This window comes from Lontra canadensis, unplaced genomic scaffold (genome assembly GCF_010015895.1).
Source record: "Lontra canadensis isolate GAN:19392208 unplaced genomic scaffold, GSC_riverotter_1.0 scaffold8, whole genome shotgun sequence".
Taxonomy (NCBI): Eukaryota; Metazoa; Chordata; class Mammalia; order Carnivora; family Mustelidae; genus Lontra; species Lontra canadensis.
In genome coordinates, this window is record NW_022631002.1 from 30182085 (window position 1) to 30199427 (window position 17343).

At 48.2% G+C, this 17343-nt stretch overlaps 1 protein-coding gene across 4 annotated transcripts in view; it reads left to right on the forward strand.

The window, feature by feature from the left end:
• The first annotated feature begins 1175 nt into the window (after positions 1-1175).
• Positions 1176-17343, forward strand: part of TOX3 (TOX high mobility group box family member 3) — a 107659-nt gene continuing 91491 nt past the window's right edge. The window contains exon 1 of one of the 4 annotated variants that reach the window (XM_032854484.1): positions 1176-1242. Coding sequence is in view for 2 of the 4 variants with exons in the window: in XM_032854482.1 (XP_032710373.1) it covers positions 2370-2456 (87 nt within the window). In the remaining 2 variants the exon portion in view is untranslated. Of the gene's footprint in view, positions 1243-2104; positions 2457-17343 lie in introns of those variants that run through there. The other 3 variants (XM_032854483.1, XM_032854482.1, XM_032854480.1) reach the window with 3 other exon arrangements.

The window sequence follows — 17343 nt, forward strand, 5'->3', positions numbered from 1 at the left end:
GTGTGAAATGAAAAACTTCTTCTTCCCAGCCTTTGGGGCTCCGGTTAACAACTATCTGCAAGAAAAAAAAAATAATTTCTTTTTTGGTACCTCCGATCAGGCAGGCTGCTTCTCTCCTGCGGCCAGATGCTGCCCTGTACGCCATTGTTAAATACTAATAGTGAAACTTAAAAGATGTTCTCGTGCGAGGCAACAGGTGGCCACTGCACCCTCCCGCTCTGATTGGTGGAAAGGCCACAGGCGCCCAGTGGCCCAGAGAAAGGGCCTCCACGTCTGCAGTTTCAAGAACCTGCTCAATGGGGTGTTGTCCTGATAATATCTCAGCTCACTGCCAATTTGTGCAACCCGCTGGGCCATTAGGGAGCGCCGCTGGGTTGTCAACGTTAAATGGAGACCGGGTAGAGAGGACCTAAGCTTTTTTTTGGTGGGGGGGGCTGGAGTCAACCCAGGGACAATGTAAGCAGTTGTTCCTTCCCTGAATACACACCGCTCTCTCGGGCGGTGTCCAAACACACGTTTCGGCTAAGAGAAGAGCAAATACACAAACTTTCACCTAATTGACGTTTATTTTTCCTGCTTGGTTCCAGAAAGATAATACTGGGGGAAGGTACACACACCGGTGTCACCAAGCTGGAGAGCCTACTTTGGAGAACAGAAGAACAGAGGAAAAGCAACCCATCTGAAGCTCGTCTGAAAAAGTTCAGGCCCCGGGGCCAGCCAAGTGTGTTCAGGCGACGGAAGTGTTGGAGAGTGTCCGCTAAAATATTTGAAATTTCTCCCTTCTGGTTAAAGCAGATACTAGATAACCAAACTGGGGAAGTGGGGGGGGGGGGGCAAAAATCCCACTGCCTTTCCTTAACGTTCTCATCTAAGCAATAAAGTCACTTCCCTTCGCCAAGGCTGAGGGTCAAACTCTCAAATTAACCCAAAGCAATAAAGCAAGGGGGGGGGGCGTGGAGGGAAGAGGGGAAGGAGGGGGGAGAGACAGAGACAGAGACAGAGAGAGAAATGTAGCTTAAAGAAAGAGAGATAAAGGAGGAGGTGGGTGAGTGCTGTTTGAGGAAGTTAATCACCCAGAACCTTTTAGGAAAATGGGGACATTTTCTCTCTGAGAACAGTGAATGATCCGCCTAGATCCAGTTACTCAAATGCCTTTCGAATACAAACAAGAGCAAAGGAAATACGGAGAGAACCGACACAAGGCTTAACTCGGGAAGCTTCAAGTCTGCCTACCTGTGAAAGGTCAGGCCCCAACACCCCTTCTGGAAAATACCACAGGTGTACATGGGGTCCCGGGTCCCGGGAGGCCCTCATGCCGGTTAGCTGCTCGGTTAGGTGCTTCCGAGCAGGGGCCATTCCTGCGTGAAGGCGGAGTAGGGTAGACGGACCGGGGGACCGGCACCACGAGGGACGAAGGGGGCGAGGGGAGGAAACCGATGGAGCGAGGGGTGGCAAGAGAGGGGACGGCGTGTGGACGCCGGTGGCCGGGGCTGGGGGCCGAGCGAAGCGGGGCTCGGAAAGGGGGGTGGGAGGGCCACACCGGGCACCGGGCTGGCGGCCGGCCCGCCGAAGCGGCCGAGGAACGGAAGGGAGCGAGGAGCGCTCCGAGGCATCGGGGACAAAGAGGACCGGAGAGGGAAGGGGGGGGCGGGGGGGGGAGAAGAGGGGCCCCGGGGAGGGGGAGGCCGCGGCGCTCGCGATGGGCACAGCCAGGGCTGCGCGAGGCACGGGGTGAGCCGCGAGGGCCGCGAGGGGCAGGGGCCGCAGCGGGGCGGGGTCGGCGCGCCCGGGGGCGGTCCGGGCCGAGGAGCGCACCGGCGGGGCGGGCGGCGCGCCAGCTGCCCGCGGTGGGAGGGGCGGAGCGGCGGCGGCGCGGGGAGGGGACCGGCGGCGGAGGCAGGAGGGGGAGAAGGAGGGGAGGGGCCGGGCCCCTTGTCTCCGCGGCTCCTCTCCTCAGTCCGCCCGGGGAGGAGGAGGAGGAGCGGGGCCAGCCGCCGCCGCCGCCGCCGCCGTCCCAGCCTCGCCCCGCGCACCTGAACTCGCCGCGCCGCCCGGGCCCCCGCGCCGCGCCCCGCGCCCCGGGCGCCCGGCCCGCGCGCAGCGCTGCCTCGGTGCCCCGGCGGGGCGCGTCCCCAGGGCCGCCTCCCGCTCTCCCGCGGCTCGCGTGGCCGCGCCTTTGTGTGCGGCGGCCGCGGCTCCCGGGCTCTTCGGGCTCCGGTCGCAGCGCTCCTCCGGCCCCGAGCCCCGCGCGCCGCCCCCGGGCAACCCCGGCCGGGCGCCCCCGACGGTGGATCTAGCGGCTTCGAGGAAGCGGGCACCGGCCCCGGCGAGTCCTAGCCCCGGCCCCCGGCCCCGGGCCCGGCTCCGGCATGGATGTGAGGTTCTACCCCGCGGCGGCCGGGGACCCCGCCGGCCTGGACTTCGCGCAGTGTCTGGGCTACTACGGCTACAGCAAGGTGACCAGGCCGGGGCCGGGGGGCGGCGGGGCGGGGGCCACCTCCCCATCCCGGGCGCGCCCCGCGCTCCAGCTCCCCGCCCGCTGCACTTTTCTCTCCCCTCTCCACGCCTCTCCTTTTTGCGCCTTCGTCTCTGTCCAACTCTCTCACTCTACTCTTTCTGCCCCCTTCCCACACCCCCTTTTTGTCCCTCTGCCGGCGCTACACTCTCTCTCCCCCCACTACTCCCCCTTCCAACCCCGCCGACTCTCCTTTGCTGCCCCAAAGAAGCGAAGAGCAGCCCGAGGACTGAAAGAGGGGACACGCTTGTGATTCTTTGTTGTTGTTATTAGTAAACATGGTCGCAGCGCCCCTGAGTTGGGGGGGCACCTCACGAGTCCCCGATCTCGTGGTCCGACGACCTCGCCACACCCCCACACCCCCAACCCCTCTTACCTTCCCCGCGCACCCGAGAGCTGGACCCGGGGCCGCTCGGGGGGAGGAAAGGAACAAACTTTTGAGCGTGCCCTGGATTGGGCGGGGGCGGTGGGGGCGCGAAGTGTTGGGACCCCCGCAGGTGGCTTTTGCTGCCCTCTCGCTGGGGCGCCTTGGACCCCGGAACGGAGGTGCCAGCCCCTCCCTCGTTAGCTCCAAGCTGCTTCTCATCTTTCATTTTTTTGGGGGAAGGGGTTAAGTTTTGCATTTCGGGGAGATCAGGCTTGGAGACCTCCCCACCCCGCCCTGGGTCAACCCACCTTTTCTCCTCCCCCACTCCCCCGCGGCAACTTCGAGCACCGAGCTTTTCAGGTGGGCGAAGGTGGGTCTCGGAAAGGCAGCTGGCGCAGTTCGGACCCGCGAGGCGGGGCTGGAGTCACAACCCTTGGGCCAGGGCGGCGCGGGCTCCCCTTCTGTGTCCTTCCTGCAGCCCCCAGGGCCAAGCTTTGGAGGAAACATTCACCCCAAGGGCGATGTTCAGAAAAAGAGCTGTGCTCTGGATGGCCTGTGCCTTTTGAATGTGGTTTTTCTTTCTCCTTCCCCCTGCTCCTCCCTCCCCTCCCCCGCCTTTTCTTTCAAATCGTAGTTTGTTTATGATTGCTTGGATAACAGTGGAGGAAATAAGGAGCCGCTGAAAGAAAGGTGCTATACAAAACTAATGAATAAATAACAGGAAGAGGAGGGATTGTATCTAGAGTGAGGAACAGTTTGCTGTGCCCCGTGGCTGATGGAGGCTCGTGTTCCTTTCTATTTGTTTATACTCCGATCCCAACTCCAGTGCTGAAGTTTGTAAAAGACCTTTAGGGTCTCTCTGCCTAACCCCTGTGTCCCCGTCGCCCAGCCCCGCGCCTGGCACCGCGGGCCTCCCCACCAGTAAAGAACCAAGGGACATTATTCAGTGTGTTTTAACCCTTTGGTGGTGCTGGCGGTGGAGGGCGGGGTTGGGGGGGGCGTTCATGCTCTCAAAATTCCAAGAGTGGTACGTGAAGCTTAGAAAGGGAAGCAAGAAAAGGCCTCTGTCAGTAGCCAGGGTTAAGGGTTTTAGTTTCTGTCCTCTGATTTTGGATTTACTTAGGTTATTAAATGCTTTAAAAAGTCCCCCTTGTATGCTCAGTTAGTGACTTAGGCAGCCTAATTAAGTATGTCGTGTTTCTGAGAACCCACCTAATTGTTCCAGTGGGGTATTATTTATCTGCTTACAACTTAGCCTGTGTATGCAAGCCTGGGAGAACTGGGCATGCTCTTATTTTTGGAAGCCATTACCTTGCTTAATGTAACTACTTCTTTCTCTGATTTAAGATCAGCAACACTCGAATGACACCAAAATAGAAACCTTTTGTACTAATCCAGTCACTGCAGTGCGTGGCAAATCTCTGTTCACTGCGATCCCAAGGGTACTTCAAGGGACCAGAGGAAATTGTGGGTGTTTTGTGTGTGTGTCTCTTTTTTATTTTTTTTGAGCAAAGCTATTTTGAGCCCATTTAAACTCAGAACATTTACTTCAGGAGGGTATAGAAAGCTCGAAACCCACCCGTTATTTATCAAGATGGTTGTTCAACTTCGTGAGTGAGAATGCAAGTTGGTTTGCTGTCATATTTTCTTTACGCAGCTTTTTGCCTGGAACAACCTGGTTTCTTAGTAATTCAGCGATCTGGTGGTTGCAAGTGCTGTGTGTATCTGATTTATGAAAGTTAGACACAGTGCTTACTTAATATTGGTGGAAATCAAATTGTACTTCTTTTAAGGGATGTCCGCATTTAATTCCTTGCAGATAAAAATCCAGTAATCTTGCATTTGAGCCCCAATACTTTATCTTCGTAGTCTTAATTTCAGCAGAGAAAAAACCCAATTTTATTCACAGTGATTTTTCTTTATAGGGAGAATGTAGTAGAAGAGGAAGTATTAACTTTGTGGGTATAAAACAGCAAGTGATAATTAAGGGTTTATAGCATTTTGTTTCACAGCTAACTTGTGTGTCTGAGGTGGTACTATTCAGTACAGATTATACTGAAAATGTAAAAACTAGCATACAAAGACATGCATTTATTTTAATTTGGAAATACCTGTAATTATTAATCTCTTAAGACTTAACTCTTGGTGAGGTATATTATCACTCCGGAGGCGAAATGATGGGTTTCAAACAAAGTATGTTTCTGCCCTTTCTTGTTTTTAACGACCATCTGGGAAACTTTAGAAGAAATACAGAACCCTCTGCTCCAGGCTTAACAAGTGAAAAGTTAGCACTTATCTTTAAATTTATTTACAAACCGTGAATAATAGGGTTTTATTCATTTCTCTCTTTAATAAATGACCAGAGTCTTCGTATAAATTATATGTTGTGTGTATTATCTTTACGTTCTGTGAGTATATGGATCCTTTTAAAATGTCAGCGCTCGGAAAGTGTACTGTCTATGGAGAATGGATGAAAGAGTTTTGAGGGTTCAAAAGTCATTGCAAGTAGGAAAATAACTTCAAATAAAATATAGCCAGGATCATTAAAGTCAGTTAATAATTCATGAACCAGCCGCTGATGTATAAACTTATAGTCATCTCTGCTTTCTAAGGGCTAATTTCCATTTTAATTTCAAGTGGAAAATCTACTGTTTGAACATTCCTTTTTCTGATGTGGCTAACAAATTAAACTAACACCTATATTTTTTAAAAAGGCTGTGGGGGGGTGGGGCTAGGCTTATGTTGCCCAAGTGCATTAGGGATCCGCTGTCTATATATCTGGAATTTTTCTTTCCCCAGGGAAGGGGAAAGGACCCAGTCCTTTCACCAATAAGATAATATGCATCAGATCAGTTAGCATGTAGTTGTCAGAAGTCTGCCACCCCCAAATAAACTATTGTATTGAAGGTGGGTGTGAGCCAAGTGAAATGACAAAGTAGGTTAATAATGAACTTGGACCAGACTCTGGTTACTAGCTTTTTCTGTGTATTCTTAGGTTTTGTTTTGTTTTGTTTGATTGTTTTTACCCCCTGCCCCCTTCCAAGATCTGGCTCTTGACTTCTTAGCCTGTGCAGAATGGCCTTTGGTTGGTTTTAATTTATCAGCCCCAAATCTTGCTTTCTAATTACTATATGTGTGATTGATCACTCTGCTTAATTAAGGTGTTCTGATGTGAGTGCTTTTACCCCACCTCCTTGGGCTGGCCTCTACCTTGGCCAGCTTGGAGAGTAAGAAGACCTGAAGGGTCGTTTGTCATTTGTCTATCTTATTGGAGACCGTGGTTCAAATTGAGGCCACACCGAGAGGGGGATTTGATTGAAACTTTTTTTAAGTTGATACCTTGCACTGGTGTGAGAACCAGTGATTTTGTTTCTAGGACCTGGTGTATGGGGGTGTTGAATTTTGAGAGAAGATTGAGAGATTTCCATGTGAGGTCTTCAAATAAGATAGCTATTGAAGCCATGTTATGAAAGAGATAGAAGGTTTTTCTAAGGACCATAGACAAGGGGTCATAAACTCAAAATGCCTTTAGGGACAGCCAGTTGACCTAAATGAAGATAGGGTTTGTGGTCAGATGGAGAACATGCCCCGTGTAAAGGGGTAGCCTTGCTCATCATCCCTAGATTGTTGCCATGCCAACGTTTGGGCACAGGATCTGTATTTTGCAGTTATTTTTCCAAGAGAATGATAATCTGAGTTTTTATGTGAAATAGCCTGAATGCTAAATGTTGGTAGCAAATTAACCCATTATTGAAATCCTTATGTAAGACCCTTAAAACATGCTTGTGTACTGCTTCTTTGCAGGGTTTTGTCTTTGATAAACTCAGATACAACTGAGGTTTGAAAATCATTTTTTAGTAAGTCGTTTATGGTTTATGTTCAGCTGTATGGACAGCTCTACTGGCATCTACCTGCGTGGGCAGTTCGGTGGAATGGGTGCAGGTAGTAGGATCTGACCACTTTCAGCATAGTTCTGATTGGGTAATATAAATTCTGTCATTCATTAATTTTAGGTCTCGAGTCTGTGGAATAGTTCTAGATCAGGGGTTGGCAAACTGTGGCCCGTGGGTCACATCTGGCCCACCACCTGTTCCTGCTTGGTTTGTGAGTTAAGAATGGTCTTTCTGTTTTTAAATGGCAGAAAAATCAAAAGAAAGATGACTTCATCAGTGTGAAAATTACATGACATTCACATTTGTGTCCATAAATAAAGTTTTATTAGAACGCGGCCCCCTCATTTGTTTATATATCATCTGTGGCTGCTCGCATGCTGCCGTGTCAGAGTCGGGTCGCTGTTAGAGAGACAGTATGGCTTGCGAAGCCTGAAATATTAAGTATTTATCCCTTTACAGAAACAGTTTGCTGACCTCTGTTCTAGATCACTAGAGCGCTTGATAGCACCAGGGTCTTCCTTTGTTCCAAGACTTGGCAGTAGAAAGAAAATCTAGTTAATGAGGTGGTGTAACTGGGTGGATGAACTATGTCAGAGACTGTGTTCCAGAATGTTTCTAAAACGGTGGGGATTTAACCCTGGCTATACTCGAGCTATGGTGAGTGGGGTGAAGCTCGTGAAAGATACTCAGCCTCACAGCCTTACCCTAGTGCAGTTTAGTTAGAGCCTCTGGGGCTGGGAACCAGGCAGCCATGTTTCTGAAGCTCCCTAGGTGATTCCAACGTGCTGCCATGGTTGAAAACTTTGTTTTAGGCTGGGGATCCTCCTTTGGAGTAAGCAACCTTAAGGGGCAGTAGAACGGAGTCAAGAAGTTGGGGATTGCTTTGAAGTAGACAAGACTTAGGACGGAGTGATTATTGGTTCCATGGTTGACGTTCAGGGCCTTTTCCAGACCTCAGCAGGTCCTAAGCCCTGTTGGTCTGGCTCCCCTCCACATCATATCAGACGTTAAAATGCTGTGTCCACGTCCTGCATTTACAGTGCTGACATATTACTAGACCCTATCTGAGCTGATGCTGCTTGGTTGACTTATATTCACATGTTGTAGGCATCTGTTAGTTTAAACTCTGTCACATGTGTGTGGAAGGGGTGTGGCCAATTAATTTTTTCCTCACATCGTAAGCATTTTTGTAAGCCCTTGAGAAGCCTGTGCTTCTAGATGTCATCTTCACTGACTGATGGATAAAATAGTCCTGTTGACACTAACTAAAGGTCCGTGAACTTACCATTTCACCACCCCCAACAGGGGAGCATTGATGAAGACCCTGTGCCCAGGAAAGGCTGATACACAGTAAGCCACAGAGAAATAATCATAGTCGTTTTAGAGCAAGTCGATGAATGTAGATGGCCACAACATTCAAAGTACATGTACATATTTTAAGAACTTGCTGTTTTGGGTCATAGACAGTCAGGGGATGCTGAGTCCACCTGAGGACTTGTTTTATCTAATTTGGACCAGTAGTTTAAAAAGTTCAGTTAGTTGTCTATGTCTAAAAATCTTGCATGTAAATCTGGACTTTAGGTCTGTCTTTCTTTCCTTCCTTCCTTTCTGTTTTCTTGACTTGTCTCTTCCTTCCTTCCTTTCCTCCCTCCATTCCTTCCTTCCTTCCTTGACATAATCATAAATTTGGCAGTCCTGTATTTGTTCCCTTGCATGGCAATGTTTTCCTCTCCACTCTGACTTTCTCATACTTAGCCCTTGGTATCCCTTACCAGCACCTGGAGGCTTTGAGTTTGAAAACTTTAAGAAGAGATGAAGTTAAATAAGCAAAAAATGTGATGCTCAAACCTAGTGAAGTGGGGTTACCACCACTGGAGAAATACAGACCCCAGTGTTCCTTAGGGTATGTAGGGTAATAGGTGAATGGGGAAAAAGTAATTTGTGATCATATTACAGGAGAGTGTTTCTCAAACTTCAGCATGCACAAGAATTACCCCGAGAGCTTTTTCGAGCAGACTGTTGGACCTCACCCCCAGAGGTTCTGAATCCTGGGGTCTAAGCTAGGGCTCCCTCTTGATGCTGATGTTGTGCTTTGAGTACAACACATAGCACAGAGGACCTTCCAGTGGGAAGGCAAAGAGTTTGTTCCTTGTAAGAGTTTGTGAGAATGCTTTGGGCTGTAGGTAACAGAACACCCAACAGACAGCGGTGTAAAGCACAAGGACATTTGTTTACTTACAGAGAAATTGTTAGGGTGTCAGTTTCAGGCTATTTTGGATGAAAGCAACCATGTCTTCAAGGACCCTCTTTTCTTCTTATTCTGCCATTCTTGAAGTTTCAGCCATCTCCTCATGGTCACAGGTTGGCTGCTGTAGATCCAGACATCACATCCTCACATGATAGCATGCAAAACAGGAAGCAAGATAGCAATGGGGGTAGAAGTGATAGCAAAAGTTCTTCTATGTATCCCTTAATAAGAAGGACTAGCTTTCCTGGAAACAGTTCCATTGGATTTTTAAATTTATTGATCAGAAATGGATCAGCTGACCTCGGATGGGCATAGGCCAGCCATTGACAAAGAAGGAGCTTGCTGTGATCAACTTAGACCAATCCCCTGTGCTCTGTGAGCGAGGAAGAAGGCCTTTGGAAAGACAACCAGCTCTACCACTGAGCACATTTGAAGACTTTGGCATGGACCAGCATCGTGGTTGGAGTTGTACATTGTGAGAATGGATCTGACCTTTTGACTAGATTAGTGTAGAGCCTGATAAGAGGTAGGGGGAGCAAGAGAGGGTGCCATCACCCAATGGAGATAAGGTGTGAGAAGATTTGAACTAAGGTGATGTGACTATGGATGGGAGGGAAAGGAGGGCACTGAACAGAGCATCTCTGTAACTTAGAAGGGAGACCGAGGCGGCACGGGTGACTCAGGGTGTTTGAACTAAGGCTCTTAACAAATGGTAGGGTCTGGAGCCGAAGCAGAGATGTCACAGAAGAAGCTGGTTTTGAAGGAAAGCGAAAGCTGATATTGGCTATTTTGGTGCTATGTTCCCACAGAGACATCATGTAGACACGTGCATGAATGCACTGGAGAGCCCTCAGGGCTGAGGTGGACCCAAGTGGGAGTCCTGTAGGCAGTAGAGTGATGGAAATGCAAGTGACTGCCTCCCCCCAAAGTTTGCACACTCACCTCCCCAGTTGGCAAGGCAGTGTTTCAGGAAGTGATGTGTGGGACTCAGAAAACTTGGAAGTCCTGCTGTACCATTGCAACAATGGTATAAAAAAGGAGTACGTGTGTGTGTGTGTGTGTGTGTGTGTGTGTGTGTGTGTGATGGTGCAGCCTTTTTATTTCAATAGTTGTTTGGGAAGAAACAAATTTAAATTGTTGTTATTAAGGGGGAATGATGTAAAATTTGTAATAATGTAATTGAAAACCCTCTCAGCCATTTAGGAATTAAAACGTTTCATGTCTTTTCTTTATGTAAGTGGTGCAATTTCTAGTTGGATTTTATGACATGAGTTAAGTCATGAGTACCTTGGAGAATCTGTTTTGAGTGTGCTTAATGAGGAAGGATGGGATTTTCGCTAAGGATGCTTATAAATAAAAGGTATTTGGAAAGTGGATTGAGCTCTTTAAAAACAAAAACAAAAACAAAAACGAAACTCCCCAAACCCTGTTTAAAATAAAGTAGAGGCTTTTATTCAAGGTCTGCATGAGCCTCTGATAGGTTTTGTCTTCTCCCTTTGTAGTAGATTATTTTGTTTTCTTTGTTTTCTGGGTTTGTATCCTTAATCCCTTCCTCAGGGAGGCCATGTTCTCTTAAATATGTTCTGTGCTTGTGCGCAGAACATCTGACCTTGGGCAATGGCCCTTCTCTTATGACCAACATTCTGTCTTTAATCTTAACTTCATTGTACTTCACTTATAAAAGAATAATTTGAATGTCTTGACAATCCATAAGTTAAACAAACTGGCCAATACCGAGAAGTATTTGGATTTTGCTCTAAACGCCTGTGTGAAGGGTATGGATTCCTTCTTTTAGAGGAGATACATTTTAAGCTAGGCCTTCCTATTCTAAACGGTGCAAGTTGAATGTGGTCATTTCTGCATTGACTGAATCATTCATGTAGAAGAGCTCTATCAAACATGGTGAGGGAGGTGAGTTTTTTTAATACTCCAGATTGATGTGATTTCAGCAATGGTACCATATTGTGAAAATTTGTAGTAATTTTTCCCTCCGATTTGTAATGAGCAAGGGGTTTGATGTACTCTAAAATAATAAAAGTTTTTGCACTTTCTCTTAAAATCTTCTTGGTATAGGAGGTAGAAGTCCCAAATGCTGACTAACTACCAAGCTTTTATGAAATATGTATGATTGGTTGGAAGTTGATTTTCTGGAAAAAAGAGGAGTTAAACTTTACTAGAAACATTGGATACTCCAGCATACTCAGTAGATCTTTTTTTTTTTTTTTTTTCTTTTTAAGATTTTGTTTATTTATTTGACAGAAGAGAAAGGGAGAGTAAGTACAAGCAAAGCAATTGGGAGAGGGAGAACCGGGCTGAGCAGAGAGCCCGATGTGGGGCTCGATCCCAGGCCCCTGGGATCATGACCTGAGCCAAAATCAGACGCTTAACTGACTGAGCCACCCAGGCACCCCTCAGTAGATCTGTCTTGTTCCTCCTTTATGCCTGTGTGTCTTTAATGAGAACCTCAACCCTTATTATTTGGATTTTATGTAAATTCTGATAAAAGTGTTGAATGGAGAGGTAGTTAAAACTGTTGGATTTGTGAAAATTCTTTCGACTGCAAATGGGAAAAAGTCCTTAAACTTTTAATTAAATAGGAAAGGGGTAGTGAGCTTTCTCTCAGGCATGACTGAACCCAGAGTTTCCAGGGATGTTATCAACACTTCCTTCTTGGCTTCCCTGTCAGGCCCTACTCAGGTGGGGGGAGGGTTCCAGCAGTAACTCCAAGGCACGTCCCCACGTCCCCATAGGTGTGTGCATGTGAGCATTCATGAAGTGTGTGTGTGTGTATGTTAGAGAAACAGAGAAAGAGAGTATATGTCAGCCTAAGGGAGATACTGTAGTAGGTAAAAGAACTTCAGGAACGGATGGGACAAGAGAAGTGGTTTTTGGGGGGGGGGGGGGGGGGGGTGTGGTTCGGTGCAGGAGCTCACAGAGGCTGAGGGTTTGGAAAGGAAAAGTTGGAAAAGGGGTGTTAGAGAAGAGAAGACTGGAGAGGGAATTCCAGGCAGGCCTTCTGTGTAAGCGTGACACCCTAGTAAAGTTCCCATTGGGCCTGTGTAAGATGGTCCCGTGGGACAGTGTTTGGAGATAAGTTTGCATCTGTGTAGACGTTTCCTTTGGTGGTTGATGTGGGTGTGGTGATGCCGGCATGTCTGGTGACAGAGCTGAGGTTTCACCAGATACTGGTAAAGGATGTGTGCCTGTATGTGTGTGAGGGTGCATCTGCTTGGCGCGTGTGTGTGTTTCCATATGTGTATATGTGCCAGTTTTGTGGGGTGCGTGTACGTAGAGGATGACCATTTGAATGGGGGGGAGGAAATGAGAGGCTGTTTCAACTGTACCCGAGAATGTTTGAAGGAGAGAATACAGACACACGAAGAGAGAAAGTGAGGAACTGATGGACAGACGGTCAGTTGGTGTTGGAATGAAGGCTGTAGGTAGAGGGCTATTCACCTTGAAAGTTGGCTACCCCTTCCTCTGAGATAATTGGGCAGAAAGGGAAGATGGTTGAAGATTCAGATGTGTGTTTTAGTGGACAAGAGGTGGGGGGAGGGAGAGAGACAGAGACAGTGAGAAGGAGGGAGGGAAGTGGGGAGGAAGAGGAGAACGTGAGGAGGAATGGGTGGGGGAGATGACTGACAAACCCAGGATCCATCCCCTGCCTGTTTCTACCTCGGTTCTGGCCCTTGGTCCCTCCATCTTGGCCTTGTGTGTCTTACCCTGCCAGTATGGCCCACGCCACTTAAAAACATCTGAATATCTAAAATCTCTCCCCACCACCCGCCACCAGCCTCTAGTCACTGTCTGGTTACTTCATTCATAGCGTGTATCTCTGTTTGAACTTTTTTGTTTATTCATTCATTCATTCATTCATTCATTCATTCATATATTCCCTGTTTACCTCTTTCCACTAGCATGCAAAACTCTGTGAAGGTGGGGATATTTGCTGACCACTGTATGCCCAGCATCTAGAACAGTGCTTAGCATGGGAAGGAAGGCATGCTAACGAGCAAACGAGATGAGTTAGAGTACTGTTGAGTAGACCTCGTGGAAGTTTAATCTTTCTTTTTTTTTTTTAATATTCATTTTTTAAATTTTTTTCCAGTGTTCCAGAATTCATTGTTTATGCACCACACCCAGTGCTCCATGCAATACGTGCCCTCCTTAATAACCACCACCAGGCTCACCCACCCCCCACCCCCCTCCCCTCCAAAACCCTCAGTTATAAACACATGCTGGACCTACTATGTGCCAGATACTTGGAGACAGTGGGAGACGATGGTGAGGGGTCACCTGCCCTGTTCTTGAGGAACTGGCCTGGGGTTGAAAGGATGATCCCTCTTGGACGGTTTTAAGATTAAATTTTATTTTAAATTTCCCCATTCATTGTATCGTGTGCTGCTGGCAGGGGACAGAGCGATGGGTGGTGAGGACGAGGGCCTGCGTCTTGCTTGGGCAGGAATGAGAGAAGAACAGGGGTTGCAAGAAGGGCAGTTTGAAATGACTGTTCTCAATCCTAGGGATCCAGGCTGGCTGAGGAAGGTCAAATGGTCAAGGACAGGAAGACTTTGCTAAAAGGCAAAGACGAGTGTGTTAGTTAAGGTGGGCCAGTGGAAAAAACATAACTTGAGTAGCAATCGCATAAATGAGGTAGACCTTCATCTCTCTTTTCTCTAATGAACTCAAGGGGTAAGCAGTCCAGAGCTGTTGGGGGTTCGTAGACACCTGGGAGCCAAGCCACCTCTGACTTCCATGTGACCCTTTACCCTGCAGGGTAGAGCGCCATCAACATCCCTGTCTAACCAGAAGAAAGATGGTCAAGGGAAAAGGGAGGTTTCCAGGGGCCGCCTCGTGATACATGCTTACGTCTCATTGGTGGGCACTGAGATGCATGGCCGTACTTCTGCCTTTAAGGTATCCAGGAAATGTGGTCCATGCTGTGGCTGGCCTTGTGCCCCGCTACATACTCCACTGCTGTGGAAGAAGGGGTGAGTGGACAGGCAGGGACAAAATGCTTATTTCAGCAGGTGCATGGGAGTGAGTGAATGATGGGGGAGGTCCAAGGAAGACTTCTTGGGTATCTTCGTGTTTGAGGTTTTTGGGTACCAAGTATAGCACTATATTTTGGTAAACCTTATTAAATATTTTAGTTTTCATTTGCTCTTTGGAGGGGTCCCCTTTTGGCGATGCACTGTGACGAGAGAGCTTTTCAGTCTTTTGTTCATTCGGGGGTTTTATTTGGGGCATGCTTAAAATACTCAATGATTTATCTTCTTGCAGGAACTGCAAATCCTATGTCCTGATTTTAATTGATTACCTTTATTTCCGGCCCGCATTTCTCTTCTTTTTAAAAAATACCTCTTGAATTTTTATACTGCCATTTCAGCAATCCTGACCATTGGTAATAAAATTTTGAGTACAGGTCAATCTTCAGGCAACATTTTTTAAACTAGACTTTTTTTTTTTAAATTTTTTTTTTACTTGATGCTTTTCTTTTTCAGTCAAACCCAGCTTACCTCTGACTCCCCTGCGTCTTCTTTCCTAGAAACCTGTGGTTCTTTATGCTCTTGTATACTCTTTCTTCCTCTGTCCCTCCACTGGCCGATTTTTTTAACCCTTGACCGTTGTGCAGCCTTGGTGACAAAGACATGTCACCGTCCTCAGCCCCTACCAACCCCCTCAATCCCCTCCCCTTTTGCTATGTATATTCTATCAGCCTCCAGGAGGTGGCCTCTCTCAACCTGAGGGTGACTGAACTCGGGTGCCCATTTTCCTGACTAACGATGAGCACTTGGGCCTTTGCTATGTCAAACTTCCGTTCATCTGTTGATTCTCTTGGCCATTCTCCACAACGGCTGGTCCAAGATTTCTGCTGGTATAGTCCACCCAGCCCTACTCTCCTTAGATAGGAGCTCTGGTCTTTGACTTTATGGGGAACATTGATAGTTTGCTGTCCCTCCTTGTCATTTTTCCAGACCCAGGGGAGAGCAGTTCTACTATTTGGGATAAATCCTTCCAGCGGTGCTAATCCCTTCCTGAGTGTAGTGTACTCTTGGTTTCACAGACAGCTCCCGTCTTTCCTATTTCATTCCTTTGTACTTTCCACCAGTGCCCAAGGGTCTTCAGATCTGCACAAGGATTTTCCAGTCTTGGGTTGCTGAGTGTCGCTTCCCTTGTGATGACGTTGGCTCACTCCTCATTCCATCCACATTCTGTTTCGCTTCATGTTTTTGTGGAACTCTGGTTCTTCCCTTAGATAAATGTGAAATGAAGACCACCACAAATGGAAAACCCTATCACTTTCCTTACACAGAAGAAAATCCTGAAAATAAACACCATTATCCAAAGCTTACTGGAGACCTTGCTTGTCTAAGGCTTTGCCTCTGTTTGTGGAAAAGGGAGATTTGCAAGTTGTGAGAAAGGTGTTGAAGACCCCTTAGCACCAAACTGAGACTTTGTCTTTGATTTTATCTTGGGGGGGGGCGGGGAGACGCCAGTGGGGAGCTTGAAAGGGAATTCAAAACAGAATGACTTTCTCAAGATGTAATTAAAGGCTCTCTTGCTTTGTTGTCTCTGTACCTCCAGAGCGGTGCTGCTTCTACTCAGATGTGCAGATGTGCAAGTCAACTGGGCCTCTGGGTAAAATGCAGATCAGCAGGTCTGGGGCGATCCTGAGAACTGGCATTGCCCACAGGTTGCCAAGGGGCCCCTGCTGCTGCTGGCCACTGGCCCCTCTTGGAACTGTAGAGTCCAAGAGAAAGGACCATGCACATTCAGAAGTCCTCCTGACTCCATGGGCCCCTGTTCCAACATGACTCTGAACAGTTCCTCAAACCGGAAATCTTTACTTAGGCTTCCGTGTCTTTCCCATCTGGCCCTCCCCAACACGCCGCAGGCCCCGTCTGTTCCATTATCAAAACTGTCTTCCCGCTCTTCTGAAGCCAGGGCGCTCCACCTTGCCAGACCTGACTGCTTTCACTCATCCAAGCTTCTGGAGTGCCTCCTTAGGCCAGCCACTGCCCTGAGCCCTGGGGTTATGCTTTTCTGATGACTCCTTGACCTTCTGTCTTTCTGCCCTATCCATGTGTCTCCCCTAACCTCCCATGTCCCTGGTTTTCTCTACTGTTGTATATGTGGACACTTCTGATTGCTGTTGCTCTGTTACCTTGTCTGCTCTCTAGCCTCTTCCCAGGCTTTGGGGGACATCCTCCCAAAACTTCGCTTCTTCTTCTTTTGCCTCTGTATTCTTCTAACGTTGTCTGAGCATCTTGTTTTCTGTCTTTAGCTGTTCCCACTCTGGTACTGTTTGTATCAGTCATCTACTACTGTGTAACAAACCAAACTTTGAGGCTTTGGACAAACCATCAAACCTGCAAACCCATCTCCCTCGTGATTCTGCCAGTCCTCCCTGTAGGCTGGGTTCCCTGCTGTGTCGGCGGTCGACTACAGGCTTGACTTTGCTTCTGGAGGTTGGCCAGCTCCAGCTGGGGCCTCCCTGTCAGTTCTCACTGCACAGAGTCCCACTTTTCCAGCATGCTGTACCCAAGAGCCCTCCTGGGGGCTGCGTTCTGAGGGGTACCCTGAAGCACTTGAGCCCAGGTGCAGACATGTCGCACCATTGCTTCTGCCATCTCTGCTGTCCCGAGCAAGTCCCTAGGCCAACTCAGACTCAAGGGTTATAAATTCCATATGCCCAGGAGAGGAGCATCAACAATCAAGTTGCAAAGGGGTTGTAGACACAGGAAGGTGGGAAGGACTGTGGCCCCTTTTTGCGGCTGATCCCAAGGTCTCAGATCCCCACCCCTACCCTAACCTGTATGTGTCACCTCCTAGATGGCACGTGGCTCTCTACGGGAGGCCATCCCTTCATGGCAGGCTGGCAGTTCAAGTCCAACATAAACCTCATGGAACCCAAGTTCCTGTTCGGGTTCTTGCCATTTTTCTCAACACCCTTGTGTTCCCAGGTACAAAAAGTGAATTTCGATTATGTGTCCCCTTTCACTCCCTTCGTGCTGTGAGTCTTCACGTGGGCTTTGTTTTTCCTTCTGATGATCTCTTTTGTGTCTGTGTTTCCACGGATCCTAGCTTGGGCTTCTGCCTAGAGTTGCAGGGTCCTCATTGACCCCCTGTACCCTGCATTTCTCCCATCTACAGCTGAATCTATGGCCCACTTCTGCTTTAATCCTTGGAAGGATACCAGTCTAAGCTGTCATTCTCCTTCTGAAAACACTTTGAATCACTTGTCCTTGTGCTGAGCAGTGTTTTCTCAGACCTGCCACCTTCATCTATGCCACATCTACCTACCATGGGTATTGCT